At 52.3% G+C, this 20,256-nt stretch overlaps 8 protein-coding genes across 8 annotated transcripts; 4 read left to right on the top strand and 4 right to left on the bottom strand.

The window, feature by feature from the left end:
• Positions 1-111: 111 nt before the first annotated feature.
• QC764_208100 (uncharacterized protein) lies at positions 112-1,665 on the bottom strand (the record flags this gene model as incomplete). The annotated part of the gene is made up of 2 exons (XM_062944519.1): positions 112-746; positions 798-1,665. 2 exons carry the CDS (start codon positions 1,663-1,665, stop codon positions 112-114), a joined length of 1,503 nt encoding a protein of 500 aa, XP_062803350.1.
• A 292-nt stretch (positions 1,666-1,957) lies between these two features.
• QC764_0039260 (uncharacterized protein) lies at positions 1,958-4,822 on the top strand (the record flags this gene model as incomplete). The annotated part of the gene is made up of 3 exons (XM_062940267.1): positions 1,958-3,599; positions 3,672-4,670; positions 4,730-4,822. The coding sequence occupies exons 1-3, from the start codon at positions 3,414-3,416 to the stop codon at positions 4,820-4,822; spliced, it is 1,278 nt and encodes a 425-aa protein (XP_062803349.1). The 5' UTR covers positions 1,958-3,413.
• Positions 4,823-4,846: 24 nt separating this feature from the next.
• On the top strand, positions 4,847-6,179 carry QC764_0039250 (uncharacterized protein; the record flags this gene model as incomplete). Its single annotated transcript, XM_062940266.1, is given in 3 exon segments — positions 4,847-5,259; positions 5,326-6,109; positions 6,122-6,179. The coding sequence occupies 2 exon segments, from the start codon at positions 4,847-4,849 to the stop codon at positions 6,068-6,070; spliced, it is 1,158 nt and encodes a 385-aa protein (XP_062803348.1). The 3' UTR covers positions 6,071-6,109; positions 6,122-6,179.
• Positions 6,180-6,324: 145 nt separating this feature from the next.
• QC764_208080 (uncharacterized protein) lies at positions 6,325-7,281 on the bottom strand (the record flags this gene model as incomplete). The annotated part of the gene is made up of 1 exon (XM_062944518.1): positions 6,325-7,281. The coding sequence occupies one exon, from the start codon at positions 7,279-7,281 to the stop codon at positions 6,325-6,327; it is 957 nt and encodes a 318-aa protein (XP_062803347.1).
• A 1,912-nt stretch (positions 7,282-9,193) lies between these two features.
• On the bottom strand, positions 9,194-10,468 carry QC764_208070 (uncharacterized protein). Its single transcript, XM_062944517.1, has 5 exons — positions 10,101-10,468; positions 9,917-10,053; positions 9,765-9,866; positions 9,543-9,701; positions 9,194-9,496 (listed from the first exon to the last, which is right to left on the bottom strand). Exons 1-5 carry the CDS (start codon positions 10,169-10,171, stop codon positions 9,282-9,284), a joined length of 684 nt encoding a protein of 227 aa, XP_062803346.1. The 5' UTR covers positions 10,172-10,468; the 3' UTR covers positions 9,194-9,281.
• Positions 10,469-10,695: 227 nt separating this feature from the next.
• Positions 10,696-15,299, top strand: QC764_208060 (uncharacterized protein). Its single transcript, XM_062944516.1, has 2 exons — positions 10,696-14,514; positions 14,566-15,299. The coding sequence occupies exons 1-2, from the start codon at positions 10,835-10,837 to the stop codon at positions 15,224-15,226; spliced, it is 4,341 nt and encodes a 1,446-aa protein (XP_062803345.1). The 5' UTR covers positions 10,696-10,834; the 3' UTR covers positions 15,227-15,299.
• A 108-nt stretch (positions 15,300-15,407) lies between these two features.
• On the bottom strand, positions 15,408-16,139 carry QC764_208010 (uncharacterized protein; the record flags this gene model as incomplete). The annotated part of the gene is made up of 1 exon (XM_062944513.1): positions 15,408-16,139. One exon carries the CDS (start codon positions 16,137-16,139, stop codon positions 15,408-15,410), a length of 732 nt encoding a protein of 243 aa, XP_062803344.1.
• A 661-nt stretch (positions 16,140-16,800) lies between these two features.
• Positions 16,801-17,286, top strand: QC764_208020 (uncharacterized protein; the record flags this gene model as incomplete). The annotated part of the gene is made up of 1 exon (XM_062944514.1): positions 16,801-17,286. One exon carries the CDS (start codon positions 16,801-16,803, stop codon positions 17,284-17,286), a length of 486 nt encoding a protein of 161 aa, XP_062803343.1.
• Positions 17,287-20,256: the final 2,970 nt, after the last annotated feature.

Below are 20,256 nucleotides of genomic sequence, written 5' to 3'. Positions count from 1 at the left end.
GACATCGTGTTGATGACAAGCTCGCGTACTGACAACCAGATGACGTACGCCTCCTGCCGTGCAGCCCACGCCAAAACGCCAGTTTGCCCATGCATTCTTTGTCATCCAAACCTACAAACCGAATGGCCAGGTCTCATCAAATTCGACTGTCGTATGGGGCTGGTGCACCTCGAGTGCCCCGACATGCTTGGTCTCATCGAACCAGATAAAACCATCCAACTGTTCAGGCAAAACAGCATGGGAGTAATGCGACTGCCTCTCGGTGCCAGGAGCGTAAATGACTCCAACAAACCTCTCCAACCGTTTTTCCATGAGCGCCTTTATCAGCTCCTCGTTGCAATGACCAACTCGCAGGTCCAGAACAAAGTTCTTGACAGCTGTGGCGTGCATTAACTGTTCGTAGCTGTTTGGCAGACCAGGTCGTAGCTTCATGACTTGCATATCTCCATCCCACTTGCGAGCAGCAGCGACTGTTCCGGTGTTGGTCAAACAACCTATGGTAAGGGCTTGATCTCCGTAGGCCTCTTTGCAGAGTTGCCCGATATTGAGTTCATCGTTCGACCAGCCCATACTTGTGGCACGCGCATCGCCAATGTGGCTGTTATGCGCCCAGACAATGGCCTTGGACGGCGTGCTCCTCGATCGGTGCTTGATGATTCGGTTCAACGTTTCAAACATGTGTTTATCTCTCAGATTCCATGACTCGTCGCGGCCGTAGCACATCGCTTTGTAATATTGTTCTGCATCTAATACTCCAGTTAGCTTCAGCGTGACAGTCGTCTTGACGTTCCTCATACCTTTGACCAACCTCGCATTCTGCTCCCCAGAATGAAACTCCTCCCCATCCCAAATCATGCTCTCGTACTCAACCCTCTTCATCAGCAAGCTATTCAAAATCTTCATCACATCCTTCTCACATCCCTTAAACCCAGCCGCAAGCGCCTCCAGCCCATACTCGTGCGGCTCCTCCGCCCACATCATCATTCTCTCGTACCCTTTTTGTGCCACCTTTGCCATCTCGGGATCAATTTTGTCAAGGTAATCCACCACAGCCTGCATCGACTTGCCCAGCGAATACAAATCCAATCCATAAAACCCCACCGCCTCAGTCTTGCTGTCCTTCCCTTCATTCCACTCCTTCAACCATTTGGTAAAGTTCTGAAACTCGACGTTCCGCCACATCCAAGTGGGAAAGCGCTGAAAGGGCTTCTCGCTTTCTTGGGTGAGGGAGGGAGCGGATGGGGAGCGAGGGCGGACATGTTTGTCGATGGCTTCGGCGTCGGGCCAGTCGGCTTCTACGGCGACGATGTTGAAGCCGTGGTGTTGGATAAAGTACTTTGTGAGTTCGGCGCGGGCTTGGTAGAATTCTGAGGTGCCGTGGGTGGAGTCGCCGATTAGGATTATTTTGGTGTCGTTGTGGGCAAAGGGGGCGAAGAAGTTGGTGAGGGTTGAAGAGGATTGTGAGATGGGTGGGACTGGTGTGAGGTGTCGGCGGAGAAGCTCTACGGTGTGATTTTCAGGGGGGGGGGCCCGGGGTTGTGGCTTGGTGGTCATTTTGGACGAGTGTCTCGTGAAACGGGTTTGAGAAGACAGGTTTCGAGCTTGAATACTCGCATACGAAGTAGAAGGCCTCAACATACAAGGTCCTCTGGACAATGGTTTCATGGTGCAGGATTGATGTTATTCGATTCGCAGTCCTCGGCATATTTCTTTCTATAACCCACATCGCCACCGAAGTGCTCACCGTGAAGCTCCCAATGAAATCAGCCATATTTCTTCCGTGAGCACATGATGACGGAGGGCAACAAGAGGGCAGGTGCAGATTACAGCACGAGGGTTGGGGTTCGCCTCTGATAGAAGTGACTTTTAACTTTATGAAACGAGACCAATGAGATTTCAGCTTTTCCCTTCAGGCGCACGTCCACACGCACCATACTCTGTTCAGTCTTGATGGGGGCCATCCTTAAATCTGGACTCGGCTTCTCCTCAACTTCAACTTTTCTTCTCCCTGACCAACAACAGTAACCCATCAACGGTTCAAGTTATCAACACAAGTCACTTTTCACCATTCCAGTCGTATAGTTCTATTCCGACACCAACACGGCTGTTCCCGTGCGAACTCTCCACTGTAACGCCTACTCCTTTCGAAAACCAAATTCCGTGCTGCTCATCTCATCGGCGTTTACAGTGGTGCAACAGCTAGTATAGCTAGCACGTACTTTGGTTTTTATGCGTTTTTCGCCGATGCTGCTTGGAAGGAGACTTTGTCAGCGGATTGGAACGATTAGAAGATGTCCACCATCTTATGGCGGGCACATTTGGACATATCACTCCAGTCTAAACCGAACCCGATCACCATTGTTTCCTCATTTTTAGCACTCCTTTACAAGGTCAGGTTCGCCCTTTTTTCACCACTATTCAGTCTTGCATTAGCGTTATCTGAATGAAGGAGACTGGCCTGCAGATTGTTTGAGCATAGGGCTGGGGGGATGATCGGGGAGGATATTGCTATTAGCTTCATTCATGGTTTCAGGGAATGATGCTTAGGGAGTTTTCATGATTAGATATAGCGAAATACACAGCGGGGTGGCGGCTTGTCTATGATGCCGACATTGGCATTGTGTGCCTTCCTGTATGTGGTGCAAAAGGGAAGGAGGGTCACTGCACACCGCCAGCAAAGGTGGCCATCAGGTGTGACCTGGCGAAATGTCTCGTCCAAAAGTGGAGAAGAAGACAGTCAACAGTCGAGCCTGAAGGTCGCCAACACCTGCCCAATCCCACAGCCCAGCCTGACACTTAGACACGCACGAATTGCTTTTCCGGCCCACGCCAGCCGCCTTCCGAGCCCATGTCGCTGCTGCACGAAGGGGACGCCACCTTCGAACCCGTCGACGGTGCGTCGAGCCCTTCTGCCCTGCCAGTGGTCAGCCGGAAGCCCTAATCAATCCCGGCGGGGTTGAAAATGACGCTGGCTGCATGTTCAAGCAATAGGAGGCGTCGAAGGCGTGTGTGGGCGAGTGGGCGGTCATCAAATTTGCAATTATTATGTTGCGAAAAGTCTTGGGAGGGGGGCGGATGTCTTCTCCATACGATTCTCGTTTCTCGGCCCCGGCCAGGTTTCCCCGCGTTTTAATCCTGCGTGGTCGTAGCTTGCGGTGTGTGTCTTCGCTCAGGAGATCTACCATGGCAGGTTTCTCCGTCTGACAAAAACCCCATCGACTGTTGCGTTTTGTTTTACTCCATAGCGACAAGTTCCAAGAATCTCTAAACCCCTAAACCCCGTTGATGTCCGCGGAGTCCACCTCTCTAGACATAAGCTGCCTAGCGACGTGCCCTAGACAGCCCCACTCCCAAGCACAAAACGCGCGATCCGACGGGCTTTGGTCAGTGATCCAAACAGCCGCTCTCCGGAGATGGCCCCGCCACCAACGACCTACCAACCCATCCAGCCCGCTTCTGCCAAACGAGAGAGGGACGGAGTTTCCTCCGGCCCACGTTCAGGGCCGTCGTCGATCTTCAGCGGGGGGAGCCGCCAGCAGACGAAACGCCTCAAGGCCGTCACCCAGGCCTGCCACACGTGTCGGCGTTTCAAAGCTAGAGTAAGCAACCTCCGTTATCACCGGGTACTTGAACAGCAGTGATCTGACCTTTGCTTCTTCTACCGGCTCCAGTGTGATGGCGCGCGTCCGAGATGCGGAGGATGCGCTTCCAAGGACAAACCTTGCGGCTACGAGGGAGAGGAGGGCCAGTCCCTTCAGGCGGCTAAGCAAGCGCGCCTCGAAGCGCTTGAGAAACTGATGAGCGCGCTGCAGTACAAGTCCAGCGAGGAGGCCGAAGAGCTGCTACAGCGCATCCGTACCGGAGATGATCCCGCCGCCGTCCTCGGCGGTACCGATAGCGGCGGCGAATCTCAAAGCCCTCCGGCAGCCGTCGCTCCAAGCGTGACGGAATCCGGCTCTGGCTCTAGCAACAGTAGGCTTTCCGGCCCCGTCACTTCCATTGCCGGCTCTCGGACAGGTTCCGTGGATTCACGGGCGCCGACATCTTCCTCCTCGACGTTGGTGGCTTTATCCGTGTCAGCAAGGCTACACGACCCGGTGAACTTGTATCTCGCTGCCCTCCCCAGTGCAAAAACAATGTGGGCTGGTGTCCAGAGCTTCTACAGCTCGAGCGGCAAACTGTTTCATGTCTTCACAGTCGAACAGGTCAATCAGCATCATAGGGCGGTGTTCGGTTTGGACAACCGCCCCAAGCTTGACGAACGGGTCTCTATTGGCTGCCTCGCCATCGTCGCAGCCATCGGTGTCCAATACAACCCCAATGAGTTCGAAAAAGGGACAGATGAACTTCTCTATTCTGCTGCTCGCCTGTTGTACACGGATGTCCTCGAGTTTGGGCCCCTGCTGGCCATCAAAGTCTGCACCTTGCTTGCCATGTACAATATCAACAACAAGGGGACTGTTGCTCTGGCATACATCGAGACAGGACTTACCATGTGCCACCGACAAAGCGACAGTGCTGGAGTCTGCAACGCCGACCACTTGACCGAGCAGGAATGGGTCGAGTTCAGAAAAACTTGGAGGACTTTGATGTTCTTCAACAGCTGGCTTGCCTCTACCCTTGGCTACATCTCCGGCGCTGATGACTCGGCTTTTGAGAAAGTGGTGCCAGTAAGACCATGGCCCCGGTCCCCTATTTGCCGAATTCGCCATGCTGATGTAAAAAACAGCTTGCAGAGAACGAAGTCGACATTTACACAAAGGAACTTGGAGAGAGTAGGTCATCTATGCTTCCCACGACCATGATCCTGCCGCTTTACTGACAAGCCTCAGGGATTCAAACCGAAATGACCAAGATATCCTTACTCAAGGCAGGAATCTTGAAGAATCGTCTGGCTTACAAAGACATCACCACCGGCGGTATGGATGGTATCATCAAGCAGCTTGAGGACTGGCACGGAAAGCTCCCATCCGATATGCAACTGACAAACCTGGGCAACTTCAACGTCTCACCGCATGCCCGTTGGTCCATTTACCATATTCATCTACTCTACCTTGGTGCTTTCATGCTGGTCTATCGCAGGCTAGCTGCCCAGACGATTCGGTCTATCAAGGCAGGGGATGAGAGTCTCCTAGACACTAATAATTCCACTGTTATCAAGCTGGTCAAATTGGGTGTGGAGGCAGGCAGGGACTCCGCTCGGATCCTTGGGCTCCTCTACGCTGATAGAGGCATTTTCAAGCGCTGCTGGCTGGTCATGTAAGTCATTAGCTGGTCGGCAATTATTTTCCTGCTTGTCATCATGCTGACCACCTGTCCGCACAGCTTCCAAACCCACACATCATGTGTCGTTATCCTGCACTCGGCCGCCCAGAAGATGCTTCATAAGCATCCCGAGTCATCGTGGACTGAGGACATGAACAGGGCCCGAGGCTGCCTCGATGTCCTTCGCTACTGCGGAACCATTGATCCCGTCGCCCTGCGCTTCCTCATCAGATTGTCCAGTATTTACGAAAAGCTCCTGGAATTCGGTGAAACATGCCGATCTGACAGACAACGGATTGAGGACTGGGTTCCTCCGCCACCCGACCTTGTGGAGGACCCGGCAGCCACCCCGGAGCCGGAGGTGTCTAGCAATACCTCTGAACACCCCAGCGCCCCGTCGGAAAAGTGGGAGTATCTGCTCCGCATCCCCAAGGACGCCGACCCTGACCTGGCCAAGCTATCCGTCTCACTTCTCTACGCGCTTTGCCGGCCCTGGGGAGACCCTAACGCTCGCGGTACCACCGAGCCCACCACCGTCACGCAGCCGTGCAAATCCGAGATGCTCGAGCGAGATTTACCTTCGGAGAAACCCAACTTCTTCTCTAGCGATGTTGACTGGAGCCGCGAGGGGGCATCGGCTCCCTTCCGATGGGACACAAGAAGCATGGGTATTTGCGGCATCAGCAACAAGGTCACGTCCAAGATTGTTCCGCCCAAGATGGGGCCAGAGGTGATGTTTTTGGGAAGCGAGGAGCCGAACGGGTGGTCACCGGCACATGATGTGGAGATTTATGAGGATGAATGAGAGAGACAGAAAGAGAGCATTCAGAGCGGGCATTCCGTTTTATTTTTTTATTATTTTTTTTTGGCATAATCAGGGAAATTGGAGCAGACTTTATTGGGGAAGAGCTTTGTTACAGACGAAGGGTTGCATGGTTTTGGAGCTCAGGAGTTTCATTTGTCATTCCTCTAGTTTATGACTGATTTTCGAGCATGCGTACACGACATCTGCGTTTTATTCAATTCATCATCAACAACGCCCACTTTTGGTATCACTCATCAATCATCCACTGGCCTCTCCGAAGGCGTCACCCCAGCTTTGATATTGAACCTCCTCCCTCCTGGGAACCTCCCAGCCTTTTGTCTGATATCCCTCAACATCTCGGCTTGTTTGTCGTAGGAACAAAACCCGGCGACGATCCAGCAGAATATTTTCCACCTCCACTCGCCGTACCAGCCCCATTCTGGCGGGTACTCGAGATTTCTCATGCCGGCGTATTCAAAGTATCGGGGGTAGAAGCCGCTTTCGTCCCAGTCCACCAGCCACAGTTTTGACGTCCCCGACTCGACGATGATATTCCTCGGGGCGAGGTCGTGGTGTGTAAACACCAACTCCTGCCCTCTCGCGTCCTGCTCCACCATCTCACAACTCTCTCTGTGCTCAGCCAGTGTTTTTCTCCTCTCCCCGCCATAACTCTGAAACCCGCACCAGAAATTGACGATTTGTCCCACCACCGCGGCAGAGGCATGCGATGGCACGCCATAAAACTCCTCCAGCCAGAAACTCCTGCATATCCCTGTCCCCAACGAGCCAGCCGTTGGTCGGGTTATCCTTCTCATTCTTTGGACTATTGTTCGCAGTTGGATGGCTAGTCGGATGGTGGTGAAGAGGGATAAGTCCGGCCAGCAACTTTCTAATGTCACGCCTTGTATCCGTGTCATTATGCACTCATAGATGCCATCCTTTGCTTTGATGACGCGCTTCAACTCTGGGGCTCGGATGCCCAGAGCGTGGGCTTGTAGTATCGCTACTTCGACATCTTTCGCGTGTGATAGCGTGGTGTAGAACTTAGTGATGTATCGGGAAGTGAGAAGCAGTGTGTTATTCTCTATCGTGTCCGACTCGCGATGTTGGCGGGCTTTGGCGATGTATCGTGCCAGGTCCCTGTCGGACAAGATATCCACCGGGTCGTTTGAGTCGCATTCTTGTTCCGTTTCTGGTGGTGATGGCATCATTTTGTGTCTAATGCTGGTGCGCAGGGGGTGTTGCTGACGTGGAGGAGGTAGCTAGAGTGGATTGTGGGCGGGTATGGCGGATCGGATGGAAAAGGGAAGAAACAGACGGTGAGGTTGGATTTGTGAGATTGAGTGAGTTTACTACCTACCTACAACGCAAGCGAGACGCTGTGAGCGTGGGATATGGACGATGGACCAGTGAGGTGTGAGTGTCACCACACCAGAAACCACCCACACCAACGATGCAGGGAGTGCTTTAATTGGACCCACATTGGTGGGCTTGGCCAATCAAAGGGGGAAAGCTTGCTGCGGTTGAGAGGCTTGGCTTTGGGCTGCTGGGGGTTGGGTGAGGTTTAGGACCTTCGCACGGGATTTATATGTGTATGAGGGGATGTTGATCATAGCCGTACTGCTCCACATCACAGACAATTCCGGTTGGCATTTGTAAGTGTCCTAGAACATGGCGTTAACCGCATTACTTGCTCTCTCTCCCACCCATGATTGAATGCCACTCGCATTCTCGTTCTTATCACCGACATCAACGTCAATGCGTCATGCCTGATATGGGCTCGGTCCTATGTGGGAATTCAAGCTGTAATAAAGGATTGAATCGACTGATAGAGAGAAAATGAAAACAAGTCCGCTGGGTGGGAGCGGACTCCCCTCAATACACGTGGAAAGGGAAACCTTTACGGACAACCGGCCTCTGGAAAGGCCTCCGGGACAGCCACATCCCTAGACTCTCCGTATTGCCCTGTCCATCAAACCTTCAAACTACCCAGGCCATAGGCCTATAACAATACCCAACTTGCCAACCTCACAACAATGTTTCTTGCGGTGAGGACTACGATTTGGGCGAATGTGTGTCACGAGGATGGAATGCGGCCAAGAGTACTTACCACTCTCTGTTCTGGAGAGCATGGTCACCGGCGGCTTTTAAGATTTTTCTGAGCTTTCTGTGGCGCGAGGCTCGCCGTGACGACAACTCATAAACAGCCATTCCCAGGTTGCTGATTGCGAGCCCTACTGCGTGCGTGACTTGCAGGAAGTGGACCTACTGGACCAAGTCTCAAACTGAATCTTCGCACTGGAAAACTCTGTCACCTGGGGAACTGTATAAAGAGATCACATACACCAGGTGCTGAAAGCCCTCTCCCCTCTTAGTCTTGCTCCCCGCCATCACCAACAAAACCAGTCCGCATTTAAGTATCATTCTTGATCTCCATTCCACCCTCCTCCCCCACCGTTCACAATGGAGACTCTCACTCCCGACAACTCCCTCAGTCAATCTAGCAAGTCTTCATTCTCTAAAAGCAGCTCTTTGCATACCTCTAGCATCACCCTAGAAACAAACGAAAGTGACAGCCCTGCATGGCAACAAGCCAGCCAGGTAGGAAGTCTCCAGAGAAACATTCTGTCAACTCAGCCTACCCGCCAAAACCTGGAATGGAAACACAACCCGGGGGCCGAGTTCGTCCGCCACATCGAACAAACCGTCAACGAAGAAAGCAACTGGCGCACAACATGGATTCTCGAAACAAATGAAACCATAGCCCCAAGTTGGCCCACAATATGGGTGTTACCCAACAACGACCCACCCCGCCGCCCCATCTACCACCAGCGTCAATTGGCCATATCCAGGTCCTCTCAGCCATTCCCTGGAAGAGGATGGCGACAGATTAATATCAGCGCCGAGTGGCTCTGGTGCCACGAGCAGGTCATCCAATGGAACAGCAGCGGCACCTGGCAGGCAACATGGTGCTGGAAGTCAAAGATATGATAGCTATGGAGCGGGAAACGAACCGGGTGCGCAAGGAAGGCTGAGGATTTGGAGGATTATGGGATACGTTGCCAGCTGCGGTCGCAAACAGGATAGGCAATGGGGAGGTCACTGACAGGAAAGGTATTTTCGGGGGACTGGTAGCTAAATTGATGGGTTGGGAAGTTACGCCGCTGGTGGGTTTGGGATCCCGACAGCTAGTTGAGGTGAAGCCAGTATGCTATGTCCTCTCTCCAGACAGGGCCAAGTTTCTCGACCCCTTGGCCCCCGAAAGAGCATCGAGGTACTTCCCAGCGACATCCTCAAACGTCGACCCACCGATAGTTTTGCCAATAATAGTTCCGATCAACTCAGCTTGCGTGACAACACCGAGCCGGATGGAATCGTGCAGGAGGCCGAAAAAGTTGTGTTGAGTGACGCCACGACGGATGCGTTCTCGGAACGAGTTAGCTTGTGGCAACAATGACGCCTGGGCTCTTACTCCGCATGACTATATCTCTCCCTTTTCTCAACTTGATGTCATACTTCTTGAGCGAAGACGCGGGGTATTGGGTCGTAAGGCCAACGGGATGCCCGAGGGTCGTGATGTTGTAGTCGAGGCCGCCCTTCTCACTGACGAATTTGAAGTACGTCGGTTCCTCTGAGGCTCAACAAGATTAGCCATGAGAAGTATCGATGGTAAGGATGGGCGATAATGACCGACCATTGTTCTCCTTGACTCGCTTGGGATTCTGCACCTCAAGATCAAGACTCTCTGCGATGACATTGGCGGACTTCAACGTGTTTCGTATGATCTCGTCATCCTCTGGCCAGGTAAGTATCCTGTCACATACATGGGGTGTTGTTGGAGCTGACTGTAGATCAATAGACCATGCTCGAAGCGGGACACGCCCGAGTAACAGATCAGGAAGAACGAGTCCACGAAACCTATCAGCCGGACCTTTCCTGACCATCGTTCGCTATTGATGAGGATGTCCCAAGGGTGAATGTCGCTATGCTCTTGGTTAGTAAGTGTGTGGAAGACATGGAGAGACCTTACTAATCGCATTCGAGGGACTTCTGATCGATTGAGCGACCGAAGACCTCCAGCACACGGTGGTAAGAGGCCATTTTGGAAGACGGGCGTTGGCCGTGTTGCTCCAGCAGCGGCTGACTTCAGGCCATCTGTTACAATAAATCTGTCCCAGGCCCTCAGAACAACCCCTCACATTGGAGAAACTGAATGGAATCTATCATTGGCTTGGGAACACCCTTTGGGCAACAAGCCGCCCGTCCCAAGGTGCCCGATATGAAGAAGATACGACAAATGTGGCTGTCCGGACTGAGCTGAAAACGACGGAGCACCAACCAGACTAGAATGATCGTCAAAACTGCATTAGAGATAGGTGCCCGAACCCCGCAGAAAGCGCTGAGAAATGGTAGGGAACTGGGAGAAGCTCATCGTGGATTTGCTGCACGGCTGTCTTGGCACCCCAATCATAACTGAGGCAGGATCACCTCTTAGGACGCCTTTGCAACTGCCCTCTAGCTAAGATACCCCTCTCTTTCTTTAGTGCAAGTCGGCCCGATGTGGGACAGATGATGCCCGACAAATTTATGGGGATGATGGGCTTCTTTCTTCATTTGTGGCCTGAGTTAAGGCGTTGAAGTTGCTCCACGACCACGAGAGCAGGCAATTCTGTCATTGCTGTGACAAGCTTGGAATATACACGTTGCCCAACCCACCGTTCTACACGCTTCATCGTCGCTGGAAACGAATCCAACCCGTCAAAAATGGCATCGACAACCACCTCCGCCGCCTTGGATGTCATCAGGGGGGCGATGCTGGATGCGGTCAAAGCAACCGACTTCACGCCGGAGGACCTCCAGAGAATTTTCAAGGAGCTGGGCGCCAGTCACGAGAAGCTTAGAGCCATCATGAATGTGTGGTTCGGACCCAACGGCGGCTTCAGGCCTACCTTTGTTGAAGAAAAAGGTCACCCATTCTCTGGGCTTCAAGACGTGGAAATACTGACCACCTCGGACCCCCCTTCGGTTCAAACACCTGGCCGCATGTTTGACCTTGAAACCGGCAATCTGGTCCATCGTCCAGCAATTGGGGAGCGAGGCCAGTACTGCATGCTCTCCCATCGGTGGAAGGGAGCAGAAGTCTCGCTCGGCGACATTACGCGGGCGCGTGGAAAGTACCTGGAGCGTGCTAAGGCCGGGCTACAAGCAATGGGAACCGCATCTCAGAAGAGTGACGTGCAGATGTTGCTAGAGCAGTGCCATCTCGACATCTCCGCGCAAGAGGCAACAGTGAAGGAGCTGTATCTCGCCACACAGTCGTCGGGCACTCTAGAGACCTTCAGTCTGGCCAATCTGCTGGACCGGCGACTTAAGGATAAAAGTGCCGAAGACTACCTGAACTGGGCTAAGGGTGAGGAGCAAAAGAAAAGGGCCGAACTCAGGTTTGCCGAGATGGAGAGCAAGATCTTCAGCAACCTCATCAGCAGCACTCGCAGGGCCATAGATGATGCGGGTGGTGAACGCTTGCAGATGCCTCCTGTGGTTCAGGAGAAAAAAGAAGCTCTCGACAAGGCAAAGAAGCAGGTGGAGATTGCCGAGAAGCATTACGCGGCCGCTGTTGGGGAGATCGACTACTTCAAGAACCATTCCATGCTCCGAGATGCTATTGACGGGATTGTGCCGCTTTTGGAGAAGTGGAAATCCGCCATCAAGATTGACCGGAGTGTCAAGAAGGCAGGCGAAATCTTCAAGACAAAGCTCTTTCGGCAACGCGAGAAGTGCTACTTGTGGAACGACACCTGTTGCATCAACAAGATGGATTTTGGCGAGCTGTCGCAGTCGCTTTCTCTCATGGGCGATTGGTACGCAGATGCCGAATTTACTCTTGTCCAGCTGGATAACAAAGTGCTAGAGGATGACGAGTGGGATGCTTCAGGCACCGATGCTGCACAGGACTGGCGTGAGTTCCAGAAGGAGCATGGTGAACAGCCAGAGCCATATCTGAAGGATCTGCCCCTCCGGGAAAGGAGCACAGTTCAAGGATTCGAGCACATTGTGGATTGGAAACCAGAATGGTCAACCAGAGCATGGACTCTCCAAGAGCTCATCATGAGCAAGACCACCTTCTACGTGAATGCGGACTGGGCCACTATCAGCCGCCCAGTTGAAAGCCTCGGTTACCTCTATCATCTCGTTCCATTCATTGCTCTATACACGCAACGAGACAAACAGAACTTCTTCGCCTTTGGCGACGGCATTCTAACCGCTGAAGTTCTTCGAGACCTGCTGGCCGGCTACGTTCCTGATGAGATGAAGTATATTCATGAGTGGACCGAGAAAGAGCACACAAGTCCGCCAAACCGGGAAATGGGGGGTGCTGGTGACGTGATGAGCAAGGCAAAGATAGAGACTGCTCAGATCGAGAGGGCGCATCTCCTGATAATGCTGCTTCACAACCTGGGCGTCCAATTTCCAGGAGATCTGGCGATGGAGACAGTCACTTCACAGCTGGCGCATGTGGTATACAACGCAGCCGTGGACCTCGTCGAGGGCAGCGAGAATGATCCAAAAACTATCCTTCTCGCCCGTCTTACGCATCATGTGCTGAAGAAAGAGGTGGAGATTGGAGAAGAAGACGCTCTTAACGCCATCAACTTCGTGCTTCGATGTTTGGTTGACGAGACCCTACAGCTCGTCCTGGACGACAGGAAGTACGTGGCCAAGTTCAGCAAAGTTGAGAAGCTGGGCGACTGGCAGGACGGGAAGAAGCGGTGTGGCTTTTCTGCAGAAAATGTACTCGAGGCCTCTGGATGTCGAAGGGCAACAGTCGCCATTGACCGCGCTTATGCTCTGATGGGCGTCCTGGGCGTGCGGTTTCCTACCTTTCCTGCAGAAGGCTATGCCACAGCACTGGCACGGCTGCTGGATCAGGTTATCATCACCCACAATGATGTCTCGGTTTTCAACTGGACTGGAATGGCCGCGGGGAGTCCCGTCCGCGGTCGTTCTTTATACCCATCTTCACAACAAGCTTATGGCAACCAAAAGGACCATGGCAAACATTACAACCTCCAGCTCTCTCAGGTTACTCAGGGCAAGATGGACGAGATCATGAAGACTTATGGCGAAACCATCTCCGTGCTGCGACGAGCTATTGATGCAGTCAAAGACAAGGATCAAAAGGACATTCCGTTTGACTGGATTGTTGGAGTTATTGGCGTGGTGCGGGGGTCCGACTTCCACCAGCTGAAGGAGCGTTTCATCAGTGTTGGAAAGGTCGTGGCTTATATTCTCAAGCATTGCGTGAAGAAGGTTGCTGAGAAGAGAGCGGTACCTGGAGAAGCCCCGGCCAGTGGCGGTGATGGTACCGTCCTTGAGCGCAGGGGCACAGGGCTAACAGGAGGGCTCACCAAAGGCTTCTCATTTTCATCTCTTCCTAGCCCAACAATGTCGCTGCCGAGCCCATCGCTGTCGCTCCCGAGTCCGTCGCTGTCAATGTCGGGATTCAAGATCGGCATAGGAGGTTCAAAGAAGGAGGAGCCAGTTGTGGAGTCGCCCAAGAAAGCCTCCAGGCTCTCTTCGTTCACGAAGAAGTCTTCTTCTTTTGGTATCGGCAGAGCGACACCGGATCCGGTTGCTGAGTCTGCCCCATCGCCAATTGTTGAAGCCCCTCCACCGGTACCACCAACACCTCAGGCCCTCACAAACGAGAATGTCTTGTCAGATGGTCCGTCAAGGCCAGAGTGGGTGCCCTATGACTCTGAGGTCAAGGGGCACCTCGAGTATCTCTCTGCGTCGGTGGAAGACATACAAGAACGAAATCTTCAACCAAAGGAATTGCCGAAGACCATTCTCGATGTTGACCACAAGTCAGTCCTTGCCGAGCTGGATCAGCACTCGAAGAAGGCCGATGTCAAGACTCGCCTCGGCTTCGGTTTCGACTTTGACGAGAGTAGCACGATTTGTCCGAACCCCATCATCGTCAACAACTCGGGAATAGAAAGTCTATTCGATATTCAACGAGTCATTGTCACCTTCTTGGATTGCGATCGGCTGCGAGCCCGGATTGCCAAGGCTGTGACACCGAAGGACAGGATTTCGGGTTGGTGCTCGATCAGTACCGGATTTGCCAGAGTGATTTCGGGCTTCTCGTGTGAGAAGAGGCTGTTGGAGCAGGAGCTGAATGCGGTGGAGGGGATTGAAAGCCGGGTGTTGAAGGAGCAACACAAGGGCAAGGCGGAGAAGAGGTCGGCTCAGATAGGAGCTGAGGTGGTGGCATCTTCAATCAGCCCCGCAAATGGCGGGGAGACGTTGGAAAGGGGACAAGAGAAAAAGAAGGGCGACAGTTTGGTTGATATTGACAAGGAAACGGAGGAGGAACGGTTGGTCAGTAGAATGATCGAGTTCATTCAGGAGCCGCAACTGGAGTTGGTGGCAGGAGAATGGTAAGTCACCCTACAAGGGGCCAACACGAGAAAAGCTAACAAATATGTCAGGGTGCTCGCTCGTTTCTCAGGAGTGCCGGGTGCCAAGTGGTTTCTTTGCCATCTCGAGCTGGGCTCCGCTCGCGGCAAATTCTATGGACACCGCATCCCCACCGGTGAGATTGATTTTACCAACTCTACGCCAGAGCCCGGTTTAGTGAAAGCTTGGCAAGTCTACATGGAGCGCAAGAAGAGCAAGATGTGCCACCTTCTTGAGCGCTATCTTAAGAGCCGGGAGAACGCAAAACATGGAGAGGCCAAGCTCAAGCAGGCGAAGAAGACTCTCGCCGACGTAGCTGCTGGGGTTATGCCAGAGGGACACAGTATGGACGACGACGACGAAGAAGGGACTGTCGTCGACAAAGACAGCGAGTCTGAAGATGAGGAATCAACTCTCTTCGATGCTGATGAAAAGGACGAGGAAGGTGGTTCGTCATGGAGAAAGTTCAAGGAACAGAGCAAGGAGGCCGCCAGGGAGCTGGGAGAGTTCACGGTGTTTTTGGCGCAAGAGAAGTTTTGGTTGTGGAGGGCAGAGAGGCTTGAGCGAAAATTGAGCACGGCGGTGTTGAAGAGAACACCGGCAATCCTAAGGACGGCTGTGGAGAATGTGAGTGACAACAAGGGGTTGTTGCCGGGGATGTACCATTCCGCTGTGGGGGTGCATATGTTTTAGTAGGGGATCAGGTCAAGGTGAAGAGGCAGGATTTTGTCTTGGATACTTCTCTAGCTTTATCTGGTGTACATTTCCTTCTAATTGTTTGGCAGAGCTACGGACAAATACACGTCCATAAGAAATACTTCTTAACCATTGCATCCTCCCACCACGCCAGCCTTTACCGATTCAGCCACCTTCTTCAACTGTCACTATACGGATCAAACTTCTCATTGTTCTTCGCATCAGCCGGAATAGCCTTGTTCAGAGCATCGCCAAACCGGTCCCTCTTCAAATCCATATGAGCTCTCCCCCAATTATGATTCAGCAGCCTCCTATTGAACCCGCACGGCATCTTCTCGAGCGCAATCAGCGGCGCCTGCGACCACTTCTTGGTCTCATTTTCAGGAGGGTCATCCTTCTTCTCTGCCCTCCTCCACGAATGCGTAGTCCACCCACGGTGAGAAACAAACTTGGGGTGAGTCCCGTCAAACAGCACTCCCGATCGGTGAGCAGTGGTGTAGTTTCCATGGGCTGACCAGGACACAAAGAAGATTTCGTTGTGGAGAGCCCACACAATAATGTGCTCCCAGTCGTGCGTGTGCGAACCGCCGAGGAAGCCTTCGTCCTTTTCGAAGTAGTACCCGTAGAGGTAGGCGCACCAATAGTGGTTGCAGCGGGTGCGGACGTAGGTTTGGGAGCGGGCGAGGCGGCCTTTGCGGCAGTTGCCATTCTTGAAAGGGACGAGGCCTTCGTTGAGGGTGTAGCCGTCTCTGTCGATGGCGGCGGTGGGGTCGCAGGCGTCGGTGTCGGCGTCGACGTAGGGTTGGAAGTCGATGGCGCGCTGGTCCGCGTTGGGTGGTAGGGGGTTGAGGAGGTTTGCGCCTGCGAGGGCGAAAGCTCCGAACAGGAGGCCGATGATGGAGGGTTTCATGTTGAGAGGATGTGTCTGAAGTTACAGAGACAATGAGAGGTGTGACGAGAAGGATACTAAGATTTGTGTGAGTGAAAATGATATCTTTTATACATCAACTGGCTTTGACATGATTGTATGCAATTTGCTGAGCTACCTTATCTTCGCATATCCCTTTCCCGTCGCCTATGTCCGTGTCAACATGCCATCTAGCATAGTGGAACCGATGCTACAGCTGCTTAGCCACCCGAAGGATTTGCCCGACGATAACCGTGGTTGGTCGAGATCATAACTCAGAGCTCGCTTGTACTCAGCGCTGCATTGTTGTCAGTTCATGATTGTTGCAGCAGCGAATGGGGGATAAGGGGCTGAGTTGATTTGCTGACATTGCCGAAAGCACGCATGCTTCCCTCGGTTTACTCTGGACCTTTGTTGTCTTTTTGACAGCGGATATCGTCAAAAGAGATGTTTATACCCGAGAAAGAATAAGTCATGAGATATAACTATTCATACAGGCTGAAGGTGTATATATCAGCAACACCTCTTTCCGCATAACAGCGTCAAGATCGTCGCGAGCCAACAAGTTTCCACACTCTTCCTACGACTCAACCCCAACAACAACCTAGGACTCTCATCTACCCCATCACGCTTATTTCAAATCAAACACATTCACACAACCACAATGCACCTCCCCCAAATCACCCTCCTCCTTCTCTCCCTACCCCTGACCCTCACCCAGCGCACCCCCGAAGAAAACCTCATCCTCGCCGACTGCGGCATCGGCCTGGGCCACAACGGCGGCTCCACCTCCCGAGAGATGATCTACTACTCCGGCCCCGTCTGGACCGGCAACGGACTCGACACCTATCGCCCAAAGATGATGGTCAACGTCCCCTGGACCGGGGCCTACCCCTGGGGTCAAAAGGGAGGCGTCTCCGCCACCATGCCCAACGGGGATGTGTTCACAGTGCACATCAACCCCAACATCAAGGACCCAAATGCCGCGGGTGACGCGTGGCATAAATACGAGCTGGAAAAGCCCCTGAAGTGCTACTCATATCACTATGACAAGGTTTACCGGCTGGATGATGGGAAGTGGTGCTCAAGTGCGTATGTTTGTAATCATTTGGGGAGGCCGTATGTGCCTCCCAAGTGTGATGCGCTGTGAAGGGGGACTACTAAACTTATTTGGTGTGGAGAGGGCGTTGTTGTAAGGACAGTACCCAAGTACTTTGAGGAGAATGATAAACAAATAACAATTCTTTTTATTTCTTCGCAATACCGCTGCTAATCATACGTGCGCTGCTAATCGTTACCTACGCAATTGAATCTCTCACCTCTATCTCCTTCCTACATGAGAGTAATGCCATCTCAGAAAACGAGGTGATTCCTCCCTCTCAGGCTCCTCTTCCTCCTTTCACACAGGTGGTGCATCTGCCATTTCCACATGCAAGTCCTCCATTCCCACGTCTGGGTTCCCCCGCTTCACATTCCCCTCCTTCCTTTTCGCATTCCCTTCCTTCTTTTTCACAGGCTCTTCCGGTTCAGGAGAAAGGTTGCACAGGCTCTCCCAACCTGGTTCTAACAACTGTTTTGCCTCATGCGGGTCGTCTTTCGCGTCACGCAGGTCGTATTTAGGCTTCACTTTGAGATTCCCACGCCGCTCCTCAAGACGTGCGACTGCATGCCATCCTTCCTCCTCTGAGTCCTCTCTCACATTCTTGTTGCCATACTGCTTCTCTAGACGACGGTTGAAAGCTCTGAACCTGCCCCTTGTATCCGCAATTATCCGCTCTTGTAGCGTTGGAACTCCCGCTGTAGGTGCGATAGCGTTGTTCTGTTGCGCTTGTGGTTGCGGTAAGGCTACCGGTCTGTGTTTGCACCTCTTCTCGTGATCATGTCGATATGAATCGGTGAAGAAGACTCCTGGACGAGTGGAATATTCGCAACCGCGCCAGCGGCAGGAATAACGTTCACACATGTGCTCGTCAAGCGTGCGTGGTCCAATATGTTTGCTATAACGTGACAACTGCGATGAGTGGTACAGTAAGTCTGATGAAAGAGAGAGGTCCGTTTCGCATAGGAAGATGTACACAGATCTTTTGATGTAATGCTGCAAAACAAGCGATGAGACTATTGATAAGAAACTGCCATATGAAATCCTCGACGAATCCCCAGAGTCGCAAGAAGAGAGGGTTGATGAAAACGACATGTGCAAAGTCACGAAAAGGAAAGTGCTACTAACAAGGCCTCCTGGACTTTCCAGATTTTAACCAGAATCATATTTGGCGATGGGCTTCCCGGTTTCCCATGTGCAGCTGTGTGGAATGAGACCTCTCAAATAGGCCATACCACCACCTACACCTGGAGTTCTTGGGATGCGCAAGGCTGTCCCTGCCTGTGCACCAATCCCCAGTCGACAGGTCAGGTGGTGTTAAACTCCAAACAAGTCGAACCTTCCTTCAACTATTCATCATCCAACTCCCAAATCCGACACTCGAACTCCTCCAACTTTGCTCTTTCCTCCCGACACTCCCTCTCCCTCTCTTCAAGAGCTGCCAGCCGCCTCCTGTGCTCTTACTTCCAATCCTCCACTTTTGCCTTCTGCTTCGAAACGCTGCGGCTGACCACCTCACTTGAGCCCCCACGTGATATTAATGCTCCAAGTGAGGTACCTGACTTACTAGATGAGGCCCTTGCGGGGTGAAGCTTTGCAGTTGAGAAGATGCCGTTCGAACCCATCTTTACGATCAAATGCTGATCTTTTACCCACGCGCTTGCAATTTGGGTATGGGCACTCGAAACTCTTTGCTGTGGGAGAAGGCTTGTGTCTGTTTTCCATGTGCCTCTTCAGAGTCGACCGCCGAGTGAAGAGTTTGTTGGCTTGGGGGCACCCTGGGACAGGACACACGAGACTCTGTTCTTCGGTAGATCTAAAGTACATGATTAATGATGCGTTGACAAACGGTAGATGGTAACTTACAATGTAGGTGCATTTGAAAGGATCGCGTTGCCTGCTCCAGCAGAAGCCAAGGTTTCAGGATGGTCTTCCCCTAGCTCTTCGATCTGGGACAATACAGACACCGGGTTCTCGTGGCCTTCAAGTTGATCCGCTCCTGAAGGGTCAATACTTTGTTGAACGCTTCCTTGTGCAATGACAGACATATTCGAGGGCTGCCTCTCGGAAAATACATGTTGAAAACCGATGTTCTCTGTAATCTAGTCTATCGGGGGACTGACTCCAGAAGGTTGGACAGACATATTCATTATCTGCGTTTGTAGTGGTTGAAGGCTGGGTTGCGCTTCGTAGCCACGACCAGGCTGTGATTCCCCCAACAATTTGATAATGTCGAGTTCGTTTGAATCAAGTACTGTCGAGAATCATGATCAGCTTACCTTCGAGTTTGGGGTAATGATTACTCAGGTAGTCAGTCTCTAAAAACCTTTTTGTCTCATCCAAGAGCGGTTAGCCCAGAATCAGGCTCGCTTCACCCTCGGCTCACCTTCGACTCACCTTTAGCTCACCACCGCTCACTCTACGCCCACCATTCTACAAAAATGCCAACTTTACGCGACGCTCTCATAGTCCAAATTTGGAGCCTCCCTCTCTTACGGGGACGAAAATGGGGCTGGATAGAGAGGGTCCCGTTTTTAGGCCCCCTAAACCACTCTTCCATTAAAACAGGGACCAAGAAATCGGCTCGCTAGCGTATTTGCTCTCCGTTTTAGGGGACTCTGGGTCGTACCTATTTTAATATGAAAAAATCCGTCACTTTCTACCTGTCTACTGTACGACTTTTCTTCTTCCAATTCTGGCTACATAAAGAGGCCATTCCATCTGTCTTATCACGTACCACACGACTTCTCTCTTATCCCTCCGTATCTATATTACTGCCGTAAAACTTTTCTTTATATACTCTATCGTTATCAGCCTTACATTTTCGCTACATTAGCTCTTTACTGTGCCTTCTACAATACCGAAAAAGCAGAGCCCTTAAGAGTACTTTCGCCGGGGAAAAGACAGGGGCTTAGAAAATTGCACAGAGGGAATAGACGGCTCTATAGTGTCACGGTTTTGGCATAAAGTTGGGGAATAGGCGAACCAATAAGAGCTGGACCGGGAACTGAGGCAGGACTC

The sequence above is a fragment of the Podospora pseudoanserina genome, chromosome 2 (genome assembly GCF_035222485.1).
Source record: "Podospora pseudoanserina strain CBS 124.78 chromosome 2, whole genome shotgun sequence".
NCBI classification, from domain to species: Eukaryota; Fungi; Ascomycota; class Sordariomycetes; order Sordariales; family Podosporaceae; genus Podospora; species Podospora pseudoanserina.
Note: the sequence above shows the minus strand (reverse complement) of the source record. Positions and strands in the feature narration are given on the sequence as shown.